Source organism: Eutrigla gurnardus (assembly GCF_963514095.1).
Source record: "Eutrigla gurnardus genome assembly, chromosome: 12".
In the NCBI taxonomy this organism is placed as follows: Eukaryota; Metazoa; Chordata; class Actinopteri; order Perciformes; family Triglidae; genus Eutrigla; species Eutrigla gurnardus.
The window spans coordinates 19419575-19446217 of record NC_139926.1 but is presented as its reverse complement, the minus strand read 5'-3'; the positions used below and the strand labels follow the sequence as shown (position 1 = coordinate 19446217).

The 26643-nt window shown below is 41.5% G+C and overlaps 2 protein-coding genes across 4 annotated transcripts; one reads left to right on the top strand and one right to left on the bottom strand.

Annotated features, from left to right (window-relative positions):
- Nucleotides 1–343: 343 nt before the first annotated feature.
- ppp1r9ala (protein phosphatase 1 regulatory subunit 9A-like A) lies at nt 344–22090 on the top strand. Of its 3 annotated transcripts, XM_084023550.1 has the most exons (20): nt 344–505; nt 1002–3033; nt 10897–11029; nt 11291–11411; nt 11784–11888; nt 12223–12355; nt 14071–14229; nt 14373–14426; nt 14763–14992; nt 15222–15318; nt 15406–15526; nt 15700–15851; nt 16439–16745; nt 16829–16886; nt 16976–17047; nt 17268–17457; nt 18021–18065; nt 18906–19022; nt 20022–20210; nt 20429–22090. In XM_084023550.1, exons 2-20 carry the CDS (start codon nt 1177–1179, stop codon nt 20585–20587), a joined length of 4299 nt encoding a protein of 1432 aa, XP_083879676.1. In that variant the 5' UTR covers nt 344–505; nt 1002–1176; the 3' UTR covers nt 20588–22090. The 3 variants fall into 3 exon arrangements, with proteins under 3 accessions (XP_083879676.1, XP_083879677.1, XP_083879678.1); XM_084023551.1 differs by lacking the exon at nt 18021–18065; XM_084023552.1 differs by lacking the exons at nt 18021–18065; nt 18906–19022.
- On the bottom strand, nt 21160–25993 carry pdk1 (pyruvate dehydrogenase kinase, isozyme 1). Its single transcript, XM_084023553.1, has 11 exons — nt 25617–25993; nt 25071–25212; nt 24916–24987; nt 24651–24835; nt 24413–24508; nt 24244–24321; nt 24052–24116; nt 23865–23963; nt 23671–23781; nt 22735–22848; nt 21160–22646 (listed from the first exon to the last, which is right to left on the bottom strand). Exons 1-11 carry the CDS (start codon nt 25723–25725, stop codon nt 22506–22508), a joined length of 1212 nt encoding a protein of 403 aa, XP_083879679.1. The 5' UTR covers nt 25726–25993; the 3' UTR covers nt 21160–22505.
- Between the last annotated feature and the right edge of the window lie 650 nt (nt 25994–26643).

Genomic DNA, 26643 nt, shown 5'->3' with positions numbered 1-26643 from the left:
TTTAGTGTTGTATAATGAGAATCTCTCAGTGGAAAATGGGGAGAGACACTTTCCAGACACCTTTTCACAGCCCTGGTTGTAATACACGTTTGGTGTGGTGAGTTGTATATTTCCAGTCTAGTCGTGGAGAGGTCTAGGTGAGCTCAAACATAGAGTGAGCTCGTTCCCACGCCTTTCTGCTGCGACTCCTCGAGTCTCCGCGGAGGAGAAAGCAGGGAGGCTGGAGCGGGGTGGTGGGTTACAGTCCTGGAATGTGTGCGCGCCCCCGAATCTCTCTGTTCTCGTCGGCCGCGGTCACACGAAGAGTCTGGCTGTGCAGCGCGCGCGCGCAGCTCGCTCGCGACAGGTCTGGAAGTGCAAGCAAGGAGGAGGCAGGACAACGCTGCTGGAGCGGGGGGAATGATGGCGGAGAGCAAGAAGAAGGCACAAGTTTGATACTGTTAAAAAAAAAACCGGGACACTTTGGGCCATCTGTCGGCGTCTAACACGATGAAGCAAGTAGGAGGTGAGAGCCTGACAAAGTTATGTACGTTTTGTGTGTAGAGTTAACATTTCCAACGGCTCGTACTTGAAATGCCACAATGAATAGTTCAGACCGAGGCGCTGTAGTTGAGGCTGTGCTGAACTGTTGGCCCAGTAAGTTAAACTTTGTTTTTTTTTGTGTTAGCTTTGACGTAGCGTTAACTAACAGCACTAACAACGTTTAGCCCATTGAACTAAAGACATTTAAAGTTCATGGCTGGTTAAAGTGGCTTTCAATTCAAACACGGATTGATCTAAAGCTAGCTAGCGAATGCGTTGAAACGGCTGTGCACGTTAACCGTCGTCTTATAACTTAAAGTTAACGTACATATTCATGTTTTTTGGGGGGTTGAGTTTGCACACAGACAGAGATAATGAAGTGCTAACGTGTTGTGACTTATGTAAGGGATATTCATTTACTGGTATCCGGTCTCAGTACTAACATTTTTTGTTTTTTGCTTCTCGGTTTCTCTCTTTAGATGACTTGGCATGACACGGCGTGAGGGTTTAGCTAACTGTGCTCCGAAGAGGCTCCGCCGGACCCATGGGACCACTCCAGTAAAAGTTGAGGGATAATTGTTTACCAACAAACGGCATCAAGTCGCTCCAAACCCCGGCTTTTTCTAAACGGGCTGCCGTCACAAACCAGCGAAAATGATCAAAGCGGAAAGCAAAGGAGGCGATAGGACCCTGAGGAGCGCGTCCCCTCACAGAAACGCGTACAAGTCCGACTTCCACGCCATTAAGTGCTCCTTTGATGGGTCAAAATCCGAGGGCGATGCCAAGTCATATGCAAATGGTTCCACTGACACCCGGGAGGACTCGAGGGGGAGGCCTTTCGGGACCAGAGTAAACAAGATAAAGAACATATTCCTACAGATGGATGGCCAGCAACAGGAAAGCCAAGAGGTTAAAGTCACGTTAAAGCCCGATGTGTCCCCGGTGTCCCCGACAAAGCTGCAATTTCCAGTCAACACTCACAGAGTTAATGTCAATAATGCCACAAGCCCAGAAGTGCAAAATTTAGAGAAAACACCCAAGGGGGAAGATGTTGAGATTGACAAAGTGGCTTTGGCAGAGAAGTTTTCTGTGACCAGAAAACTCTTTGAGAGGGGCATCAAAGAGCAGCCTGGAGCTGAAAAACAGTCTCCAAACAGAGTGGTAAATCGTTTGTCTATCGGAAGTGCCTCTGATGAGGGGAAAAGCACTAGGAGAGTATCAGGATCCTCTGAGACCCCTATCAAATCCGAGCATGCTCCTTCATCAACAGTTAAATGTCAACCGGATGAGAAGGCTGATAGTGAGAAAAGGCTTGTGTCTAGAGTGCCATTGAATGCAGGACCCATGTCCAAAACGTTGGAGAATAATGTGGCAGAGAACGACACGGAAGACATCAACACCGCTGCCGCCAAGGGAGGAGTGGTGTCTGCTAAACAACGCAGTGCCACTGATCACCTACCGCCTTTATCTCCGACAAGGGACAGCGTACACAAATCTACTTCTCCTGTTAAAGAAACCACTAACTCCACCCCCGTGATGGATGCCAATTCCAGAAACACATCCCAGATTAACAAAGCAGCGTCTAATGTCAAATCAACTAATACAGCATACAAATCAAATTGTCCAACAACCGATGCCACTCACAAACCCCTCTCGCCAGAAAAATCAACCCCAGTAAGCCATGGCTACAAACACTCATCATCCGGTGATGGATTTAGTCGGACATCTGTTGGTGGGGATGAAGGCAAGCCACATAGTCCGCCCCCAAGGGATCCGAAGCAGCCTCTTCCATCAGCTGGTGGGATTCAGAACACCAACATGGCTAAATACCCTGAAAAGGCCAGGAGTCCTACCATGGACAGGCCATCCAGCCAGACCTCGTCGCTGGACTCCAGGGGGGTCGGTGTGGTACGTGCAGAACTGGTAGTGGTTCAGAATGAGTCCTCAGAGAGTGAGGAGCATGAGGATGAGAACGTTGAAGATAATGTGTTTGAACAGAAGTTACAAAGCCCCAAAGACAACCAAACAACAGACCAGAAGAGAACATCTTCACCAGAAAAACAGAACTGTAACCCTGGTCGTCATGTCTTAGAGAGAGATGTTTCAAGGATTACAGAGCCTGTGGGTGAAGGTCTAGTCTTGGAGGACAACACGCGATTTGGGTCGAAAAGGGAGAGAAAAGAATGTTCAGTTGTGAATCAAGATGGTGAGTATAATCGTGAGGAAAGTGATGAGGTAGCAGAGGAGGAGAGTGAGCAGGAGGAGCAGGTGGGCATCCTGGATAGAGCCTCGCCGGCAGTGTACGGTATTGAGAATGCAGCATTTGTGGATGACCGAGATGTAGACCAGGTCCTCAGAGAAGAAGAAGAAGAAGAAGAAGAGGAGGAAGAAGAAGAAGAGGAAGATCGAATATATAGGGATTATGATGACTGTTATGAAACCACTGGTCTGTCAGATGAGGAGGAGCCCCCCCAAAAGAGGAAAATCAAGTTCTCCACAGACCCTATTCAGGTTAGTTTTTGTGTTGTTTACATCTGAGCTGCTGTTGCTCAACTGAAGCACCTAAAAAAACATTGCACTGCACTGTCATTATAAACCACCATCATTACTGATTCATCAACTGTCTGCCCGAGGATGCAGAGACGAGACAAATTAGTTTGAGGCTTACAATAAATGCCTTTGTTGTGCATGTTGACGTCACAGCTGCTGCAGTGTATCATCATCCCAGTTGAAAAAGAATGTAAACTATGGTTTATTCAACCTAAGTAACATGGGAGGCAGGTAGTTTGACAACCTCAACACCTGGTGCTTTAACCCTGCAAGAGATCAGGAGAGAGAGGGAAGCAGTTTGGAGACTAGCTGGAAATAATGCTTGTGGCATTATTTTGGAAATATTGTTGACATTTGAAACAGGAGCACTGAGGTAGAGACATATGAAACTTAAGTCTCTATGGTAAAAAAAAAATCATGGCCACCTCTGAGTCACTGCATGGGTATTTTTATTTTGTTTTACTAATTTGAGTGGTTCCCCTCTTTAAGTGAATCATAAGGGAATTTTCACTTCTCAATAACATAGATATGAGCAATTCCGATGTTTTATTTACCCATACAGTCTCTTCTGTAGACCATGGCAAAGTTATGTTATTACAGCTGGGCAATTCTGGATTTTTACCATCCATTAATGAAAGGATACGAATCTTGTGAAAAACAGAAAGGGACATTCTGTTTGTTTCTTTTCTCTTAATTCCCTCTTGGTGTTTATGTTGAGACATTTATAATATATTATTTATAATCTCAGCTAGGGATTAGCATCAACACTCTGCAAATGGTGATTCATTTTATACTTCTTTGAACAAATATAATTGGAGAATCAGACAGTATCTTTCAGCAATTTTGCAGTAACACATATCCCTGTAGTCACATCATTTTGTATAATGAGTATACTTGTACTTTTGGTACTTGACTTGTGTTCTGATGCTAATATTTTCATACTTTTACTTTAATGCATAGTGCGTTTACTTGTAAGATTATTTTCGCACCGTGGTGCAGTAAATACTTTAATTGTAAACACATTGATGTATTAATATGTATGATTATGACACAGCAAAAAAGGGCGCCACAAGCAATAAGTTGAAAGCCCTGCGATGTGACGTAGTCTGGGTGGGGGTGCTGTGGAGCTGACACAGCCAGAGCCGCAAGCCCCTTTCATTTTTCAAGCCGAACTACTGCCTGTTGCTGGGCAAGGCAGTGGAAATGCACCTGGAGGGCGCCAGCCAGCCCACCCGTTGAGAAGTTTAATAATATTTTGGTTCATTATGAAACTCTGATGGAACAAAATAGACTTTGATGGGCCGCCACAGTCTCTGTAATTAATGGGAAACACTGCGTAATACGTATTTCACGTATTTCAGACATTGCCAGTGCATTTTAATGGGTGTGTTGGATGTGATATCTTCTACCAAATATTCCACAATCACAATATCTAAACAACATTTTGTTAAAGCAGAGAAAAACAAATAACTCCACTGCATTCCACATAGCTTGTGGACAGCTCAGTGTTTATCCAGGCCTTAAAATGCACTGTTATCTCAGGGTGTGGATCCCCCCCCCATCCCCATCCCCATCACCATCCCATCCCAGTCATACTGGCAGGGTGTCCTGGGAGAGGGGACCAGTAGCTGACCCTAGAGTGGACACAAACAGCAGTGCCTCCTCCGCCCAAAGTAGAGCTATGACAGAGATAAAGATAGCCTTATAGTTCACAACAATATGATAGACTGTGTCACCTATGTAGTAGTTCACATACTGCTCATAACAACCTTGAGAAGGACACTTTATGCAAAACAGAAATTACTCACTCAAGGTTTAGTTGTTGACACATTAGCTTGTATCCATCATCTATCTGCAGATTTTCTTTTCTAAGTTGACCGATTAATCATTTTGCTTTTTAAAATGGCTAATATAACATCTTCAAATTACTTACTCTGTCCAAACAATGTAAAACCCCAAAATATAGCAACGTTTGCGATCACGCAAGACATAGAAAAATTGTCTTGGTTGAGGACCTAGAACTAGTTACTTTTCAGCATTTCTGCTGAAAAGATGAATTGACTATTAAAGTAGTGGCAGATTAATTTAATGTCTATTGTTTGATTGATTAATCTTCTAATAATTCAAGATCTGCAGGAATGATCAAACTTTGCGAAGGTCCTTGTGCCCCATCAGTTTGATTATAAAGTTTGCTTTAGCTTTGCATCACACCTCAACTGCATTTTAGACTTTTAGATGTAAAACATGTATTCAATAATGAATTTAATTATATGGAGTTTTAGTATTTAGTAAATAATCAGTGAATCACCTTATTTTATAAGATAATATGTAGAGTGTTCAGTAGACACAGCTTTTTCCCCCAACATCTACACTCCAGGTTTCCGTAAGATCACCTATAATAATCTCCACAGGAGAGCAAAGTATATACTGTAACAAATGAACAAGTGTAAGGTGAAAATAAGTCACACATTTTTAAATACAATTATGTGTTCATGCATGCATGCATGAATGGATGGGTGCAATGGACAGGCTAAAAGAACACAGAGAAACAATGACATGCACTTGAAAACTATGGGGTCAAGGTTACATGATATGCATGTTAGCCAATTAAGTCGCTCAAATGCTCCTCAGCCTACCTTTCCACCTGTGGCCTGGCTAACAAAGGCATCTCGCTAGCACCGCACCATTCTACACAATGCTAGTCCGAGTTGGCACTGGGATCTAGCGCACTTGAGTTGAGGCTAACAAGGAAAGAGGAAGCGCTTTGTGCTTCTGGCTCACAATGGGATTAGCTCCCAACGTAACCCGAGTCTTCTTGACAGAGGAGTTATCCTGTGAGGAAGAAAAGTCCTCTTTGTGAAGTAAAGTAGATGTCCAGTTTCAACATGCATTAACTGTGTCAGGTTTGGAAAACAACGTTGGTTGAAGGTGGCTTTCTAAATCAGGCAGAATTAGTGCACACACTTTCAATAATTCCTAAAAGTGAAAGCATTCTGTCAAGCCAGTATTGGATGTTTATGGTTGCTAAATGCGTTTAATGTACTTGATATATGGTTGTTTCATTGTAAAGAAATACTCTAAATGGCATATATTTGGAAAGGAAATAGCTCAAATAACCCCATGGTGTAGTTGAAAAAGCACTGCAATTATTTTATACATTATGTTTTGTGGGAAGATTCTTCTGCATATATGGTAACACAGGCTCATAGTTTAGTAGGGCATTGAAATGCTGCAATCCCATTGCTGCTGTGTCAGTATATAAGTTTGCTATACACTCTGACTGTATGAGCAGTATAAATATTGCACCACTGCTTACACTGATTATATCTGTGGTGTTCGTGAGGAGGCTGTGTTCTCTTTAACTGCAAATAAAAACCAGGCTTGTAACATTAGTGTGTCTAGGCATCACTTTAACTGTAGAAACCTTTAAACCTCTGATTAAACTTTTTTTCAAAGCTGTTTAAAGGTTTGCATCCACTGGAATACACTTTCACTCTATAGTTTGTAAAAAAGCCAAGTGTTATTGAATGATTTACGCTCCCTGCCGTAGGCGTGTTATCTGCTTGAGGACAAAGACTGCACAGGGAATTTCTTGTTTTCAGGGTAGTTATGTGGGCTCCTTGAGTGATTGTCATGGGCTGTGTGTGTGTGCCATTCTGCACATGAGAACGTTTGGAACAGGACTCAAAAACCAGTTCACCGTGACAGAAAAGAAAATGTCTGAAACCAGGATCTGCACCTGCTTCTTTTGCCCCACCCTCACAGGAAGTACCACCAGCAGTTAACGGACAAATGAACACATTGTGACATGAAAGAATTCAGCATTTTGTTCTTTGTTTACACTCTGGATAATTACTGTCCACATTGGTCACTGTTTAAGTATACACATCTTTTTATCAGTTTGACTTCCCATATGCCCGCAGTAAAACATTTGGCATCTGCAGACATTTGACCTTTTGTCAGGTACAGTTTGTAGACATTCATGTGGAGCGAGATAACAAGAGTTTCATGGGCCCTGTGGTGTTTCTGTCTTGAACCAGAGCTTACTGGCATTTGCATACCGTGGTATGTGCATGGAGGTTTTTTCTTCACTCAACCAGAGCTTGCTGGGGGTTTTGTAAAGTTCTGCAGTGTGAATTGGTCAACTTGACTAGTTTGTTAGTGCTGGAGTTTGATGCTCCACTAATGTTAGTTGTTCTACAGGTGATAGGGTACAAAATACTCTCATTATGCGAATTATTATGTTATTAAATCCTAAACACACCAAGATGCTTTCCTTGTGTGAAGAGTAACTACAAGATAAGCCCAGCATTTTATCAACAACAACGTTGACCGGGCGCTGTACTGAGCTCTTGCAGTTGAGTTACTCTTTTTTTTCATTCCATCAACATAACAACTTATGTAAAGTAATCTTCACATATGCTGGGAAGTTGAGATTTAATTTCAGCAGGACCTAGTCCTCTGCTCTTCTGTGTTTCATGTGATTAGTGAAAAAGGGGCATACTCCACACTGGCCTCCAGCCAACACATCCCATAGTGTTATTCTTTCCATTTCCTATCTGAGATGGGTCTTCTGCTGCCCAGAGGAATGTGTCTGACAAGACTCCACCCATGCAACCAGCAGACAGCTCCCCCCTTGTCGGATCTGAGTTTCCTCCAGCCACCTGGGCAAGTGGGTGACCATCCAAAAAAACGGGGCAGAATACTAATGCAGTCAGCTCAATGCTGTTCATTAAACAACTTGGCATTGGATGAGACTCGGACTGATTATGATTGCCTTAAATGCTTTCATTATGTGATTACAGACAAACACATTAGCAGATGCTGTGTGTTTTCACCGAAAGTTAGCAGTAATTATGTATTAAAGTTTTCATCAACCCTTTGCAGGACAAGAGAAGTGTTTGTGTTCTATTTATGTACAAACCCGCTCAACCTGTTTTTGTTTGCGCTGCTTTGGAAATGTGATTCCATCATAGTACCCTGCTCTTGTCAGACTCCATCTCTTCCCGCTGTCAGTCATACATTTACACTTTAAATATAAACATTGTTGTTTCAATAACAGTCAATCATTGGGGAACTTAACATAATATTGATAATTCCAAGGGCATGCATACAGGAAGCACTTTATCTTGTTCTTTTTCCTGGTGTGTGTGTATTCACAGGATCTAAAAATTGGGCCCCGTGACTTCTTCCCTTACTCTATGATCTTCATAAGGCCCCAGCTCACTCTCACAGCATGTTTTGATTTGTTGAATTTTTTTGTAGGCCTGCTTACATTACAAGCACCCCAATCCAGTGGTCAGCCCTGGGTTTTGCGCTGGCAAGAGATTTCTCTGGTTTGCTTTTTCTCACAGCTGCTGACTCATTTCCCACATTGGTATTCCGTAGTCGGGGAGGGAACGAGGGAAAGATGGGAAGGATTTCAGCTTGGGTGTGGGCATGTACATCTGTGCATGTGAGCGCACGTAGAGAGGACAGATCACTGCATGTCTGGCTTCAGCTGATGGTGATCTGGCTGATGGTAGTCTGAAAATGGCCATTTAGTGTGAGACAGTGTGAGACAGTGAAAATCGTGTGAACTCACTGAGCTTTGTATGAACCTTGTTTGCAAGGGAGAGGCTAATAAAGACATTTCTGTGTTTCTTGCAGAGAAAACAGTTGTTAAGTGATAAGGTTTCAGCAAAGAACAGAACATTGTTCGCGAAAGGCCTGGGAGTCCACGGCAACAGGAAAGTCAGTCTTTGGAGTTGTTGGGAAAGTAGAGAGAAGAAGCCAATCAGTCTGCTGCTGCTCAGCTAATGCCATGGCCAAGGATGCAGTGGTGCTCCCTACAATCTATTAGCCTTAATGTTCAAACCTTAGTAAGTAATATTCCAAAGTCTAAATTAAAACGCATCTTTTATCCATAAGGAAATTTCTGTCTGCTGTAGTTCTGTGGATTCATTTTCACTGTCTAAATTAGTAGATGAGCTTTGTTGGCCCTATATATAGAGGCTCTTTCAAGCCTGTTGTTCAGAGACATGTAAAATAAGCATCAATGCAAGCGGGGCGAAAAATGTCTTGAGAAGTTTAAATAGTTTTCAGTGCTCCTTCAGGGCTACGTACACTGGCCTCGCCTTTGTGTGATAAAGATAACACCCATCTACCACACTATATTGGTCATAGGCTATAAACCTATGGCAATAAGTTTAAAAGGAAGGAGGAGTATGCAGATGGAGGAGTATTCCCTTGGTTTTCTAATCTTCTTCATCTGGTTTGGGAAGTTACACTAGAGAGATCCCCCACAAATGTACTTCTTCTTTAACACAACTCTTTCCACTTTTCATGTGTGTGAAAATAAGCAGTTTTGTAAAACAGAAGTAGTTGTAGAAATTCACTTTAATAAATTGAACAGAGAGCTCTGTGATGTTTTCTGGATCTTTGCTACAATGGGCTCAAGTCCAAAGGCTAAATAGTGAAGAGACAAAAAAAAAAACAGATGGAAAAGGTGATCGTTTGTGGTTGATTCTTCATGTCTTGACACGCTCAGACCACGTTGCCCAGAGTGGAAATGTTTACATGATTACATCATACATTCTCGTGGCAAATGTCTCAATCAATCTTCAGTCCTATGGTAAATGATCACTTGTTGAATGAAAACCCTTTGCACTGCTGCCATTTGAGTCCAACCTTGTGCTTCAAGAGCACAATACAATCCAAAGGTGAATCCTAAATCAAAGTCAAAGGTTTCTAGAAATCTAAAAGTGTTCTGCCCTATATGCATTGCCCCTGTGATGCTTAAAACACTTTAAAATCTTAAAGAAAAACAAATCATCATCATGACTCCACCCAGATTAAGATTTATGATGGCCAAGCTGTGGGTTTTGTCACAGACCCACTGTTGAACTCATCCCCATAATCAGGCATTAGCCCCTTACGGACTGCCAATCTCTATTCTACGTTTTTATCAACACTGCTTTACGTCTATAAATGAGTCTCTCATAGTTTAACTCACTCTCTGGTTGTTCTCTCCTTTGTTTTGTAAACTACTGTTTGTTTCAGCCCTGGTGCTAACTTTGTCTTAACACTAAATTAACCATTGTAGTGTAATCCCCAGTCCATGTTATACTGAATATTGTAGCACTCTCTTCAGCTTGCACCTGGGAGTGTTATTTAAAGTATATTACTGATATTCAAGGTAAATAATGTTGGATGTAATAATCCTCCTTGAGGCCGGTGTTGAGCACTGGGCAATGCCCATTGACTGAAGGGGAAGCAATTTCCTTTTCCCTTATTATAGCTTTTAATTATATTATACCTTGTCATGTCTGAACATTGATCTTCTCTACATCCACTGCACAGCTCTCCCCAGCTGTGCCCTACTTTCCGCACTGCTCATATTCGTGTGTATGTGCTTCATAATTCCAACCAGCAAACGGTCTCTGGGACACATCCAGTGCTTTGCGTCTGCCTTCCCAGTTCACGACTTCTTAAAACTCGGATGAAAGTCCTCAAGAGTATGTCTTGGGAATGCATCTTCTACTTCAGTGTCATGGACACTTGATTTACATCTGTTCAAAATTGTGGTTGATGCATTTTTTATTAAAGATGCAAAAGAAACGGTTGTAAAACTTCAAGATGAAGTAACTATTTAGCTTTAATGCTAGTATTTTAAAATCATCTTCAAAGTCTCTGCTGTCTCTGCTGCTCTGTACTCTCACAGGAAAAATGTGTCCTTGTTCAGATAAATATGAATAACAAATAATATTCTGCGCAGGTACCCTTCCATAAAACCATAGAAGGTGGTATATTGACATTTGACGCTTGTCATTTTGAATTATACAGGTCTTCAGCACCTTCTCTAATGAGGATTATGATCGGCGCAATGATGACGTGGATCCAGTTGCAGCATCTGCAGAATATGAGCTGGAGAAGAGAGTGGAGAAGATGGATGTGTTCCCTGTGGAGATAGAGAAAGGTGAGTTTTGAACACTGAAGGTAAATTCCTATGTGACATAAGCAAGCAGTAAGAAACATTTCAAAGGGGGAAAACTGTTTTCACCTCGCTGCACATAAAGCACAGCCCTATAAAGACAAACATTTGGGACTGTTTATGGATCAGCAACATTAGCTTGAATTGTATAGTCTAGAGCGTTAAGGGCGTAAATGTGAATGAGCCTATGTGTATGCAGTTCTTTCTACCCACCCTTTAAAATCTCCATCATTTCTCTGCATCCAGGAGACAATGGACTTGGCATCAGTATCATAGGAATGGGAGTAGGTGCTGACCAGGGTCTGGAGAAGCTAGGCATTTTTGTGAAAACCATAACCGAGCAAGGAGCAGCTGAGAACGATGGACGGTAAGTCAGTATAAAACCTTTTTTGCAAAACCTCACAATAACATCTTGTTACAAAGAGTCTCTGGTTGTATATAACCAGAAACTCGGTACACGCTCACTATACATGGCACCACAACAACAGCTATTTGTCACACGCATTACCCAAGGCCCCACAATACACGAACAACCAGATTTATTTATAACTGCATGAGGAAGCTAAAGAAAATAGTCACTACTTCTATTTTCCCGTCATTCTGAGATGTGTTTTATTGCCAGCTGCATTGAGGCTACTGTATTTTTCATTTTTACTGCTATGCTGAAGGCAGTGTAAAAGTCTTCTGTGGAAATGCTTTGAAAACCTATCCTTATGATTTCTCTCTTCTGTTTCACTAGCATACAGGTGAATGACCAGATAGTGGAGGTGGATGGTATCAGTCTGGTGGGCGTCACCCAACTGTTTGCTGCAACCGTCCTGAAGAACACCAAAGGCACAGTGAGGTCAGCGCAACACCCATCTCCTCGACCCCTAAAATCAACCTTATTGAAAGATCTTGTTGGTAACAAGGTTGAACTACTGTTATCACGATTAGAAATATGTTGCAAACAGTTGAGTCTCTTTAGCTCCTGAGAGTCCAGAGGGCCACAAATGAATGTGTTGCTTCTATTTCACACAAAAACACTAGTGCATTATGGGGATCAGCCCTAAATTACATCTCAAACATTGCATTCCCCTGGCGCAAGTAAGACATGAAAGAAGCTGTAGTAAGTTTACAGCCACATGTAAAATATTCCATTTTATGGCACACTAACGAATTGCATTATTAAAAAACAGTTTCCTGATTGGACGGGAAAAGCCAGGGACACAAAGCGAGGTAGCCCGCCTCATAAGCGAGACGTTGGAGCAGGAGAAGAACCAGCAACGGCAAGAACACCTGGATGACCCATATGAACACTCCACAGAAGAGGTGAGTCAGCTAGTCAGGACTTCATGAGAAGTTTCTTCACATCCGTGTACCATCGTCATGTCATATGGGATCAATGGTGGAGATGGAGATTTCTTACTTGTGACTTTCAGAAGGCAACCTGTGCCTGGGGCTCAACTAAATACTGCTATAGATTTATTATGATGTTTGAATATGAAAAAAAATCGTACTATTCTAGTCATTGTACCCTGAAATAACACAGGCACGTTAAATATGCTCAGCTGTATTCTACTTACTATATACTACTACTTCAGAGGTAAACATTGAAGTACTACATTCCTCTAACAGAGAAGTGTTACTGGGTACGTTGCAGATTCATATTCATATTTGACTCTCAACATACAATAATACAAATATAATGCATTTTTATTCATACAAATATCCAGCACCATATTAAAATGGAAAGCTCCACCTTAAAAAGACATTAAGTAATTTTAAGTATATTGTTGATAATGCTTCTTTCACTCTTCATTTAAAGTAAACATTTGAATCCAGGGCTTTTGCTGTGTGCTATTAATAGTTTTACTATTAACAGTTAATAGTTTTACTTCAGGGGAAAAAGGTTTGAATACACATACGCTTTCTACCACCGCTTGATCCTTGATCCTTGATCCTTGATCCTTGATCCTTGATCCTTGATCCTTGATCCTTGATGCTTTCTACCACTGCTTACACCAAAATTTCCAGTTAGAGAAATCGTGAAAAGTAAGGGAAAACTGTGTGGCCCTCAAATCAATAATTCCTCCTTTGAAAAACAAACCCAAGTCGTGGTTACTCACAGTCAGGAACGTCAGTCAAATAAACTTAGCAGAGGTAATTTCCAAACATGTGTATTAATTGTACAATGTAGAGAATGGATTTAATTGGTGTTGGTATTTTGCTAGCGGTAACATATTAGTGTTAAGATAAATCAATGACTCATATTTCCCCGCCCTCGATTCTACTAAGCGCCATTTGTTTGTTTATTCAGGTTTATTAATATTGAACATGTTTTGTGTCCAAATTGCACCATATTCAACAACGTTTATCCTTGGGCCCCTAGCAATACACATGCCAAGTGTAAAGTAGACTGGACGAGCTGGGTTCGAGATATTCAAATGACAGACAGAGATTGGTCGCGGACAGCTCCTTTGCCATGCCTGCTTTAATCGCATCCGACACAACCAGGAAATGAGCGGCTGGCTGTGAGTCCAGCCATGTGTCACCATTCACTGTCGCCTCTCTGCCAGAGTTGTGAAATGTTTGTTTTCTGAAGTTCAAGTAGCCACAAGCTCCTGTTTTTATGAAGACACTGGGCAGAGAATATGTCAGGGATTTACTGGAGTAGACAAAGACAAAACAGGAGCGTTGCACAACTTTCAGTGAGGAAGTGGAAACTGTTTTGGGTGGCTTTGTGCTCATGCAAAGTGTGTGTAGGTGTGTTGACAGTCTTGTTACCTACAGAGAATATTGTTCATGTCGATGCGTTTGATGCTGCAGATGTATTATATACATATGTAGCCAAACTCCTGCAGTGCCTCGCCATGAACCAGCCCACTAATGTTTAAACTATGATGCATTGATCACATTGTTCACTCCAGACTGTGGTGAACTGTGCCACTGGGAGTGTTGTTGACACACGCTCCAGTATGTCCGTGAGCATGTAGGGTGTGTCACTGTTTGCAATATGTGATGCCTTGTGTGATGTCATATTTCAGGAGGAGCGCTATGAGGACGAGGACGGAGTGGATGAGAGGATTTTGTGCTCCAATTTCTCTCCGGGGCCAAACGCAGAGCTGTACGAGCTGCCTGATTCAGAGGCTTTGTTTATGCCGACCAACATGGACGGCTCTCAGATGGTCTTCAAGTTCAAAGAGGTATTGCCTACATCATGACAATCAGTCTAATGTGATTTAAGATATATATCAAAGTTTCAGTATTGTGCGTAGACAACCAGAGTTTTACATACAGTCATCATGGGTGTAACCAAATCTTACTTTTTCCTATTTTTGTTCTTTAGCTGCAGCTGAAACACAGCATTGCCGCAGCTGAAATAAACCAACTTAAGGAAAAGGTATGACGAAGATGAAATTAACCTTTTTTTAATTATTGTTTAAGATATTCAAGGCATTCTCATAACATACAAGATAAAATACACTAAATACAAATTAATTGTACCATAATATACTAACCAAAACAGACTGTCATATTATCTGAAGCTTCTTATACTTTTGGCTTCTGATGTTTTTAACTCTCGTGTACAGTGCGTGATGATTTTTCCTAAGATATTTGTTGAAAATGTGTTTTGACAGTAGGATGCAAATCGCAGTAGGTTGCCAAGGAAAATGTGTCGGACAACAAGCAGACAAAATTTTGCCTACTTGAGTAACATGTCACCATCTTTGTACAGCTAAGGGCATCTGAGGAGGACAGATCATTGTGGGAAGCCAGGGAGTCTGCAATGGAGCAAAAGATCGAGGATAGCGGTGACAAAATCCTGAATTTGGAGGGTTACTGGCTGGAAGCCCAGGGTCTGTGTAAGACGATGAATGAACAATTAGCTGAGACTCAGTCCCAGCATGAAACCCTGGACAAGAAGTACAACAAGGCCAAGAAACTGCTCAAGGACTACCAGCAGAAGTGAGTTTGTCTTGTTTCACTGCTGGAGGGCTTGAATTTAGTCAATGTATTCATATAACACACATTTAAAAACAAATGTTGACCAAATGATTTCAAATGAAATATAAGACTTTACATTTTGGGATATTGTAATTAAGTGGTTTGGTGATAACACACATTAAATAAATAAAAAGTTTGTTTACAAGCTAAAGGACTGGTCGGGAACCACATTTCCTTGTTTCTTCCCCAGAGAGATAGACTTTGTGAAGAAAGAGGAGGAGTTGAAAAAGATTCTAGATGAAAAAGACAAGTGGTACAAGGAGCAGCTGGAGAGCTTGCAGTCCAAGGTAAGACCACGGTTTGAAAAGAAAACGCTTAAACACCACAGCAAACTCGCTAGAGACACTGAAATTAGAGTGTTGTTTTATCCACAGATAGCTATCCTGGAGTCCAGAGAGTCCCTGGATGGGGAACGTTGGCAGGACTCGGCAACAGACGACAGATTAATCGACCAGGACCCAGTCACCAACACGCAATCTGTTGACTCACTACTAGGTAAAAGGGTTACTCCAATTAAATTGAATCTAAAATGTTATGTCACACTTTAATTTTGTGATCTGTAACACATTCACAAGCACGCGTCATAAACTCCAGTGACCCTGGTAAATAATTAAAACCGTTTGTTATTACTTATTTGATGTGTTTGTTTTTTTCCCCCTCTTGCGTAGAACAAGACTGGAGTGAGTTGGTACCTGAGACTGAGCTCTTGGACACCAGCGCACACAGAGCAAAAGGCCTGCTGGCTCAGAAGGCCAAACGTCAGCTTCCGTCTCGGAACAAACTGAAGGAGAACCTCGCGGTGGATTCAAGTTACTCTCAGGTCAGCTGGGAACATCTCATAGTGATACATTGCTATGTTGCATGAGAATGGAAATGGATTTATCACCTCAGGCCAGATATACGTTATGACATGAAACCTGAAGCTCCATCAAGGCATGGTAAACTCAAAATGCTATGTTGGAGGTAAACACCCTCCCTTTTTATAGAAGAATCACAGCACATTTTAACTTGAGTAATATTTAACTTTGTGTATATCAGCTGATCAATAACAGCATCACGGGTGGGGTTTTATGCAGAGATGGTAGCTGAAAATGTTACTGTGAGTTTTTGTGTTGTTAATCTGTTTTCTTGCTTTTTTCATGTCAAAGCCAGATTTAGAAAAAACTCACTGTTGTGCTGTTGAGTCAGCACTTTTCCTAAAAAGGGAATTGCCTTAAGATACTCACAGCTGTTCTAAAATACAAAAGGGAACATCCTTGAGTGTCTATATGATTTTACCAAGCAATAATGCATCTTTTCTAATGACTCAGCCAATCAGAACTGAAGAGAGGAGGTTTCTGTTATATAATAAGCTTTACGCTCTTTTCCTTGCATTGTCCTTGTAAATAATTAGCTTTGTCCTCGCAGGAAACTGAAGAAGAGGAGGAGCAGGAATCTCCCAGGAGGAGGAGGTCCATCCAGGAGAGCCTGTCCCTTCCAGTGCCTGTCTGCTATCCTGGAAATGGACAGAAAGTTGATCCGGGAGAGACTAGGGATGGGCCCAGGAGTAAGGCAGAGCTCTCCAGCAGCCCGTCCTTGTCACCATCGCAGGGAGACAGTGTTGAAAGCAGTGGAAGTCCTCCTCTGTCCCCTCCAAAAGACAGCTTGTCACCACATTCCCCCTCTGGATTCATGGGCAATATCAAGAAGAGGGAGTCGAAAGGAAAGAGCAAAGGTATGCAAGAAGACCAAAATGTGATGTTTGCAACAGCAGGCGCCTGCTGTTCCATTGTTACTGAGCCTATTGTTTCATTTCAGAGGAGCTGAATGAGGTCTCTCCAGCAGGGAAACCTAAAAGACGATTTCCAGACTTTGGGTAAGTCTCCATAGTGATCACTGTCATTTGTCTCCAAGCTACTATCTTTTTTTGCACTAACTACACTTTTTTTTACTGGTGATCAACAGAGGTCTCCGGAAGTCAGGTGGCAAAGGGAAAAAACATGACAAGGAGGCTATGAGAGCATCTTTGGACAGCAGGTTGCTCAACTTAAAATATTTACTTAAACGTTGTGTGTGGATCCTTGTGTTTTGGAGTTATCCTTTGCTACATGTTGCTGTGATCTTAATATAGATAGTTTTTCTTTTTATATCTATCTATCTTATATATCTGAAGGTAAGCACTTACTGAGTAATTTGTAATGCAGCACATCATGTATTAAGATGTCATCATGTGTCTTCCCATTTCTCCAATGTCTAGGGGATCAGCAGAGTTGCTGGAGGAGTCTGGAGGGAACCTTTCTCCGGCAGATTCGATGACCTCCATCCCCACATGTATGCCCTTCTCCTGGTTTGGAGACAAAGAGAGGGACAGAGAGCCTTCATCTTCCAGCAGCAGTCTGCCGTACGCTGAGACCAGCAGTGAGCAAAGCCAGGACCGCAAGAATAAGGTTTGTAGCTTTATGTGAACATAAATATCAGACTTAGAGAGCATCCAGCAAAACTTTGTTAGGATAGAAGTTAATACAATATAATCAGGGGGGGTCGCAACCTTGATCCCCTTGGCCAGTCCTTCACCATCCTAATATATTTATATCTTTATTGGAAGAGTAAAACTAGTAGAAGCATAACGGGCGGTAGTTTCCAGAGATGTGCCAGCATTGATTAGTGCTGCCAAAAAAAGATGCACAATGCAAAGCTTATCCTAACTGGATCCATATGTTAGCCAGAGAGTTAGCAGGCGAGGATCTGGTGGCTTTTCAACAAGTTTGCAAACAGTGACACATCAAAGGGATCCAGTGAAACGCGTGGCTAACTGTGACACAGGCTGTGGTCGGGCTGGTGTTCCCACGAAGCTGTTTAATGAGATCAAGGCACAGGCTGAACCTAGACGGGAACCATTACTGAGGGAAAAGTTGTGGTTTTGTTGCTGTGTGCTGTATTATTGTAGTTTTTGTCAGTGCTTTGCTGCCTGGACTTTTTTATCTCACTGAACCGTGTTTCCTTGAAACAGACAAATCTCTCCTGGTCCTCTTTATTCAGTCGCTCATTAGATTTGGTACAGTATATGCATTTTTGTTTACCCTTTTGATTTTTATCTAGAGCATTACTAACATAACAATCAATTTGTGCGATTTGTTATTGCTCACCTCGACATAATTCACTGTTTTATTTGAACTGGGTATGCGGTAGTGTTATAAGAAAGTAATGTTATTCAATTTTCCTTTTTATTCACATTCAGAAAGCCTTAAGGCTGGTATTAGAGGAAACCGGTGAAGCTAAATGTGGTTTCTAGGGCTTGTTGCACCAGCTAACCAACGCTTACTGCTGCACTGTAACTAACTTGCATTGTGCAACCTGTTTTTAGATTGTAATTAATTATGCTACATTGAAATAAACTGCATAACTTTCACATAGCTGGTGCAATAGCCTGCAGGTCTGGGAAATAATTCCCTGATTCCAAATTTGTTTCTGAAAAACAAGTCACAGTTGAACTTTTAGACCCAATTTATCCCTCCATGAATTAAATAATAAAGCTCATAGCATCTACACAACTAAATTAAAAGCAGTACCCCATACCTGAGTGTGTGTGTGTGTTTTCATTAGAAGTAGTATTGCTAGTTGCTGTAGTTTAGAGGTTGTTGATGTAGATTTGGTGGTGGTTTTGTGCTACACAGCGTGTTGAAGGTCACAGTCACTCATTGCTCAAATCAATTACTTGGATTGCTGCCACTGAACTCACGGTTGTAATCATAATAGTTATAGTCCTTGTGGACGCAGCACTGCACTTTCCCATCACACCTGCCGTGTTTGTATTTGTTTGCCTGTGCTGGTAAAGAACTGTTGTTTGGTGATGTGTTGCTTTAGTAAATGCGTTCCTTGTTTCCACTTGTTCCAGAGTTTTTCAGTCATAGATGATTCTAACCCTGCCAGCCCCAGTTCAGAGATCTCTGGGTTAGTTGCTGAACCCAATCTGTCTGGGCGCTCACATACTTTAGTCTTCTCTTCCAGCGAGGTGAGTGCTCTCCTTGTTGCACAGTCACAAAAGCCGTGTGGGACGCCTTGATGCGGCTGAAAGGGGACATTCTCAAGCATGCTCTTTGAGCCGTCCCCCCCTTTCATGACTGAGATTAAACTGTGAATGCAGAGGGAATGGAAGCGAGCTGCATGCTTGTGTTGAAGCTGTTTTGTGTGCATTTTGTGTTTAAAACAAGTCTTGTGGCTTAGCCTTTCTTCAGTCAGCTGTGATGTGTATCGACTGTTGCCTCTGTTAAACCATCAACCAGTGCTTCATGTTCTTTACAAGCTTTGGCAGACCACAGAACGATGACTGCTCTACTGCCATGCTCACTGATGTGTCAGCACCAGTTTCTGTTCAGTCTCTCTCAGTATAACATACAGTCTGAAGACACACATAGACCTGCAGCCCAGAATGGTATTATGCTGTCATCGCACACCTGTTTTCTTGGTGCTAGCTTGGGGGATTTGTACATTGCACACAGTTTGGTTCAACAGAACTTGCACTATGTGTTCTTTTTTTGTTGTTGTAACAATACTGTTTTTATTATTATATTTTGGTCCCCCAGGCTCACCCTTCACTAAGTGAACTGCTTTTTTCAGCATGTTCTTCACCTTTAGACATAAAAATGAACTTTTTATGTCGTGCAGAATTTATTTAAGTGATACATTTAAGTTGTAATGTAAGTGTAAGTGGAAAACATGATTAATGTCTGCATTTCACCACTGACCACTGTTCGTTAGCAAAGTCATCACATACAGTGCAATCCATGGCATCAAATAGCTGTTGCACATCGTTGAAAGGTATCAACTGGATATATTTTTTTCCATGCTCTAGACATAAGTGATCTTTTTCCCTTAGAGTACAGCAACATATGCCATGAATCACAAGGTGGTTGAACCCACTTAGACTTTGAGAATCCTGCACATAAATGCACTAAAGCATGTTTACTGTCCTGTCTCTTACACGTTTCTGTTTGATCTGTGTCTTGTGTAGACTTTGGATGACGAACCCGTAGCTACAGGAAAAGAGTATCAGTGGCAGAACCGGCCCGTCTCTGAATGGACCAATCAACAGGTCTGTCACTGGTTGATGGGCATGAATATGGATCAATACACACCTGAATTCACAGCCAAGGGAGTGGACGGCCAGCAGCTCTTGTACTTGGACAGTGACAAGTTGAAGGTAGAAAAAAAACAACTCATGATGATGATTAGATTTGGATTACCTGTGTAATAATGGAATGATAATTTACGAATGATGTATAATGTTATTTGTTTTAATCATGCAAGGCCTCTTTCATTGCAGAGAAGTTATATAGTCTTACTAACCTCTGACTGCCACCTTGTGGCCAAAATGTCATAGCATTATTTTGACCTAAATCTTTGCCCTTTTAACTTCAGGCACTCGGTGTGTCAAGTCAGAGCGACCGTTCAACTATTAAGAAGAAGCTTAAGGACATGCGTAAGGCCCAGGAGAAGCTGGAGAAACAGAAAGAGAAAAGAGAGAAGGAGGGACGACGCAGTGGGAGACTACCGGTCAGCAGTGACTCTGTCTGCTGAGGTATGAGCCCATAAAGGTCATCACAAGCCGAACCCTGAGAAACCTTCTGTTTTTTTATACTTTTGGTGCCATGACGTTCATGTGTTAACACCAACCACAGGACATGACTGCCAGGTGTGCCGACTGAGGTGCCAGTTGTGATTAATGTTCAGAGTAGCTCCCGATTCTTTTCTCATCACTGTTTCTTCCAAATGTTTTTAACAAACTTCAGCTCAAACCATTTTAACTAAAAGATGGGGAATGTAAAAAAAAACGTTGGATGTGTGACCAAAAAGGAATCTTAACACTTTTGCCACTAAAAGCTAGAAGCTCTAATTATAAAAAAAAGGATCAGATCTAATGTAGTTGTTGCAGATCACGCACACATTTACCTATGGAAGTCAAATGTATACTGCTTTTTCAGCATTTTATATTTTTGCTAGTATAACTTGCCTGTTTTCATGTACAACTCTTCTGCAGGAACAGTTATTGTACAGTTCAGATAAAAGCACTATATTTGTCTTTTAACTTCAATGGCGACAAGGTTTTAAATGTATAAATACGTTTTATACATATGCTTATTAACTGCATATCTTTTTTTTTTTTTTTTTGTACTCATCGTTCATTGTATACTATATACATTTTCTACTAAGTAGAATAGTTAGGCTGTGGTTTTTGCTGAATGAAATCTAGTAGGGACGAGGTGGATGCTGCTGCTGCTGCCCCTGACTCCGGCTGCGTGTCGCTGGGATGCTACCATGCTCTTGTAAATACACGCAGCATGCAGGTCTGCTACATGAACACGTCGACGCCGCTCCATTAGATGGTTAGATGTGCCTATGACAAGGACTTGTGTGAGTCGGGAGAGCAGCGTTATTGTATGAATGTGAGGCTGAACGGCGAGTCGTTCACAGCCAAACCCAAGTGCTTCCTTTCTTCTTCTCACGCATCACTCCATGTTCTGTATACAATACGACATGTTGGAGAAAATCATGTTTTCCACCTCTTGTGAATCAGAGAAACATTTCTTGGTACAAACAGCATCATTAAAACTAATTTTCACTTCATGAGGTATGCTTGTACTGTGTTCTAGTCCCTCATTTTGTCTTCCAGGACATCAAAGCAACTTTTTAAAGTATGTTTTTGTCACAAAAAGACATCTGTCTGTTTGAAATATTTATTTTTCACTGAAAACGATCCACATCCAGTAACTTGCTTCCGTGTAACATGAAAACTATTAAGAATAGTTTATTTGTAATATATTGTTCTTATGCTGTGCAATACGAGAAAAGAAAATAGATAAATGTTTTTGACTGCATGTTTGTATGCACCATCCAACTTCAGAGAGAATGCCCTAAATTAAAACATTTAATCCAATAAGACTCATCAGCAGAAACTACCAATGGATTTAAAAACAAGCAGTGACTGATGGTGTAAAAGGTTTTGCTTTTCTTACAAAATATCCAACTTCACCCAAAGCAGAAGAGATGAACAAACTCTGCACACAGACGGAATATTAAAGTCCAACTTTCAGCAAAATAAAAGCAGCAAAGCATTTAAGGAAAAGCTGTAAAAGAGTTGAGCAAACTGTCAAAAGTAATGCAGAGAGATCGTTAGCCAACATATAATAGCATCAGCTGGAAAAATCCAGTTTTGGTTTTGCTTTACTTTCCTCAGCAATGTGGCTTTCTATAAACCTGGTCCTGGTTAGTCCCAGTCCTGACCATTAACGGTACCAGTAGGAGTGGGTAGGAAAACCTTTTTTAATTAAGGGCAGCTGAATTCCAAAATCCACATTATAACAAAACTGTTGACCTTTTTAAAGAATATGGCACACAATTTATGCTCCTTTCTGAAATGCCATCTCACACACACACTCACATTTATTTACAACCACCTCTCTTGCACACGTTGCTGCAGGAATGCAGCCGCTTTGATCTAGAAACTGCGAAACGTTGTCATGTCCTTGGGCTCTTTGCTGGGGACGCACCAGTCGTCGGCCTCGTGGATCGTCTTGTAGTGTTTCCAGGCCGACTTGTTGTACACGGGGAGCCTCTCAATGGACTCCGTGGAGAGCGCCTAATAAGGAAGAACCAGAGGGAAGAGTTCAAACGCGGTGTAAATAATGCTGTTGCAAAACGTACTGTTGAAGTAAAAACTCAATTACCCGGATGTAGATTACAGCATCGGTTCCGTAACCCTCCAGAGAGTACAGCTTCAGGTCTCCTTGAAAGTAGCGGGCGTACAGTCGAGATATGGGCAGGCCGTACCCGTAACCAGCCTGGACAGGAAATCAAACATGTGTTTACACTGTGGAGTTCAGACTGTGAAGTTAGTCTGGCATTGGAACCGAGAATATTATCAGGTTTTGTGGTGGTTGTTTTTCTCTCTCGTTAAAGCAATGTCACAGTAAGAAGACGTTTTGCTTTTTTGTTTTTTTTTCACTTCATCCATCTTTTTGTGTAAGTCAATTACAAAAAACTATTTTAATTTCAGGTTTTAAGGGAAGAAAAGAAGAAAAACCTTTGCAAGGCAGTTACTGTACTATTTCAAAGTTTCTAAAGTACTGTTTCTAAAGTGCTGTGGATTCAATCTGTCTGTCTGGTGCGATTGAAAGCTCTGGAAAAAGCTAGTTCATGGATATTGAGTTGTAACCGTCTTGTCATTGTAATAAAAAGTACAGGTTGATAGGATTTGAGGGGAAAAAAGCTTTTGATTACTGGTTTAAATCTGGGTGATACAATAATGAGAAGAAGTCGTCTGTTATTGACAAAGATCATAATATAGGGATGTATGCAAAGTTCACTTTGGTTGGAAAAAGGCAATCAATAAAATGTAATGATCACTCAGTCCTACAACAGACAGAAGACCTAGATGTATCCTGATACAAATCTACATTTTATAAGGTGATTATGTGACTGTTATTAGTCTGAGAGTCTGCTGTGAAAAAGATGATATCGTATAGTCTTATGTTTTGAAGCACAGGTTAAAACATCAGCAGGAGTGACTGTTTTTGATAAGATTTTCTCGGAGCCTCTGACGTCACAAAAGCTCCATCATGAATTCACTAACACACTATTGATCAGACATCAGGAACACCGACCAGAGGAGCAGCACGGGCCCCGTCCATGCTGGGCCGAGGAGCCGTGGAGTACGTGTAGGTGAACAGCCTGTCGATCTTCCGCAGCGGCACGCCGCCTCCATGATCGCTAACCTGGAGCAGAACACACGGGTTTGTTTAGTTTACACCGGTATGTTTTGGGGGAAAACGACATATAGGATGCAGCACAGCTTCACCTTGACGGTCAGGTCTTCTGTTCCCAGAGCGACCTGTGCACAGATGGGAGGATACTCCATGGCGTCGCCGTACAACTCCATGGTGGCCCGCATGGCGTTCTGCAACAACGAAAGCGTGCAAAACGTTTTTGACATCAAGAGAAAGGCAGACACGTGAAAATGAGCCAATTATGAGTTCAAATCCTACCTTAAAAAGCTCAAACACCATATGATACAGATGAGATGGGACGTAGACCACAGTGATGGGATTGACTGTTGGAATCAACGGATGATCAGAGATCAGACACGTTTCATCAGATATGTTTGAATAAAGCCTTTTAATGCAATTTAAAGGCATTAAAAAATGTTTTTCTGACTGAACATCTACTGAACAAATTACCTTTGAATTCCTCCAGAATCAGCTCGGGAGAGTTCATGTAGTACCGGTCACAGAGGTTTCGTGCATTTTCATAGGCGTCTATAAGGAAGAGGTCGGGTTTAAACACTCATGATGACAGATTTGAGCGCTCCGCCGCAACGTTTTCCTCATAAAACGTTTGCGTTCTCACCTCTGATGACCTCAGTGACCCGACAGTTTGGATCAATACTGCCGATCTGTTTGGGATGAGCCGGGTTCACCTTCACCTTCCCACCAAAGAGGAGAGCTGGAATTAAAAACAGGGATAAATACATCTGATTTAAATCTGCAACTGGAGATTTTTGTTATTTCTTCACATGAATTCCCTAAAACTAAAACCTCCTATCTCCAATCTTCAGATCATGTTGAGTAGAAGAGAGTCTACTCACTGTGCTGGTTGAGCAGCATCCTGATGGATATCCTGCTCATGTAGAAACGATCTAGAAAATACTGAACATTTTGGCTGACGACGGGGTCCGTGCCGTAGGTCTCCTTGTACTCCACAACTCCCTGAGCCATGGTGGGAATGACATCATTGTGTCTGTTTCTGATCTTTATGACCGCATCTGTGAAACTAAATGAAGACGTGTAGGAAAGTAAAAAAAGGTGCAGAATTTAATCATAAATAGTTGAAGTAATTTTTCATTTACTTACTCATACGTGACCTTCTCATCGTCTGCATTTTTGTCTTTGAACTCGAGAATGTCGTGAAAACTTTGCATGTACCTGCACATGATGGAAACAAATCATCACATCTATTGGCATCAGCGTGACCTGAGATTTAACTAAGAAAAAGCAGCCTTGCATACCAGCCCTGGACCAATCGCACCGACGGAGTCCTCAGTAAGTTGTCCGGCAACAAGTTGATCTCTTTCATGATGTTTGCCAACCGAACAGGAAGCTCCTGTCTGAGGAAGGCGAATGATGTTTTCTCGCATGCGTTTTCTGAGCCTGAAACACACACAGGAATATCAGAGTTGTCTTGTGTTATTGATCAAAAGAAAAACAAATTGTACGTAAAAAGTAAAAGTTGTGAAAATGATTTGTTATCTTTGCTGTTGTGTTTCAGCCTCTGACATCACTTTAGTTCTACAATCTGTGCAGCAAATGAAACCAAGGAAAAACTCAGACAGATGTGCAATAGATGTGTACAGAGTAACTATCTGTATGACAAAATGATGCATATAATGTGAATATATATACAACAAATGTTACTAAATAGAGGGAGTCTGAGCCACACAGCCTCAAAACACAAAGCGTACATGCAATGTTGCATTCAATGAGCACAAATAAACTTGGGATCCACTTTCATAAATGCCACACAGTCATGAGCTTTTGTTGTGTTACTGATTTACCAAAATCCAGAAACTGCTTCATTGACAGCGGAGAGGGTGAAAATTTGGAGTAATAGTCAATGTCCTTTCCTGCGGACACGCTGCTCCTCAGGAACCTCAAAATCCTCATGGTGACTCGTTCAGCTCACTTGTATTCTAATGAATTGGGATTATTTCAGTCGACATCCACGTTGCAGTCGGTTAGCTAATCTTTGTTGACATTAGCTTCCACGCTAACTTCAGCGGCCAGCAAACACACTTAACGTTCTCGTATTGGATGATTTGGAGATATTTGAGCGTCCATAGTCACCGCAACATGTCTAAAAAGGTCCTTAGTTACTTTATCTGTTCATAGCTGAACGTGGGAACATGTCAACATGGCAAACAGGTTATAATGATTGTGCAGCTAACTCAAACGAAGAGTCACAGTGGTTTCAAGAGACGTCACTGCCGTTCGACTTTGTTAAGATACTTTTTTTTTTTAACTGTTGGAGCAAAAATGTTTCTGTTTTTGTGGATATAAAAAAGGAAAATATACAAAGAACAAAAAACGATATTTGTGTATGTTCAATATTTGAGGAAAAGCCGTTAAAAACGAAAATGTTGCAATTAAATAAAAAATAATTTCGAAAGTACGTAGTCTTTTACATTTACGTTCGTCTTTAGCTGTCTTATTTGCATCGATAGCGAGACATGCTTTTTTATCAGATTACTAAACGTCATTTTGGAGGCACTTGTGCGAAAGTCCGTTCTTTTTTTTATTTATTTTTGCCTCTTTTCATTCAGGCGGTGGTTGGCACACTAAGCGCGTGTTCTGCACGTAAATATATATCTTGTCGTATAATCAGTACTCTTTGGAAAAAATGGTGCTTTGTTTTCCCACAGGCTTGTTTTTCAGGCAAGCCAACTGTACCAATCAAATTTCAGTTGGTGTCTGTTTAGAACCGGGATTGGCCAACGGATGTGTCAATCTTAGCAAGAAAGGCGGGCTTTATTCGCTGGCAGACAAGACTCGGGGCTAGCGTCAACTGTGTGTGGTCCTTACTGT

Excerpts from the sequence above, each read along its gene's own strand:
- ppp1r9ala (XM_084023550.1), top strand. The coding sequence starts at position 1,177 with ATGATCAAAGCGGAAAGCAAAGGAGGCGATAGGACCCTGAGGAGCGCG. Across the intron at positions 15,527-15,699 it reads ATCTGTTGACTCACTACTAG|AACAAGACTGGAGTGAGTTG; the intron begins GTAAAAGGGTTA and ends CCTCTTGCGTAG. Across the intron at positions 18,066-18,905 it reads TCAGTCGCTCATTAGATTTG|AGTTTTTCAGTCATAGATGA; the intron begins GTACAGTATATG and ends CACTTGTTCCAG.
- pdk1 (XM_084023553.1), bottom strand. The coding sequence starts at position 25,725 with ATGAGGATTTTGAGGTTCCTGAGGAGCAGCGTGTCCGCAGGAAAGGAC. Across the intron at positions 24,988-25,070 it reads GTGCGATTGGTCCAGGGCTG|GTACATGCAAAGTTTTCACG; the intron begins GTATGCAAGGCT and ends CATCATGTGCAG. Across the intron at positions 24,836-24,915 it reads GATGAGAAGGTCACGTATGA|TTTCACAGATGCGGTCATAA; the intron begins GTAAGTAAATGA and ends GTCTTCATTTAG.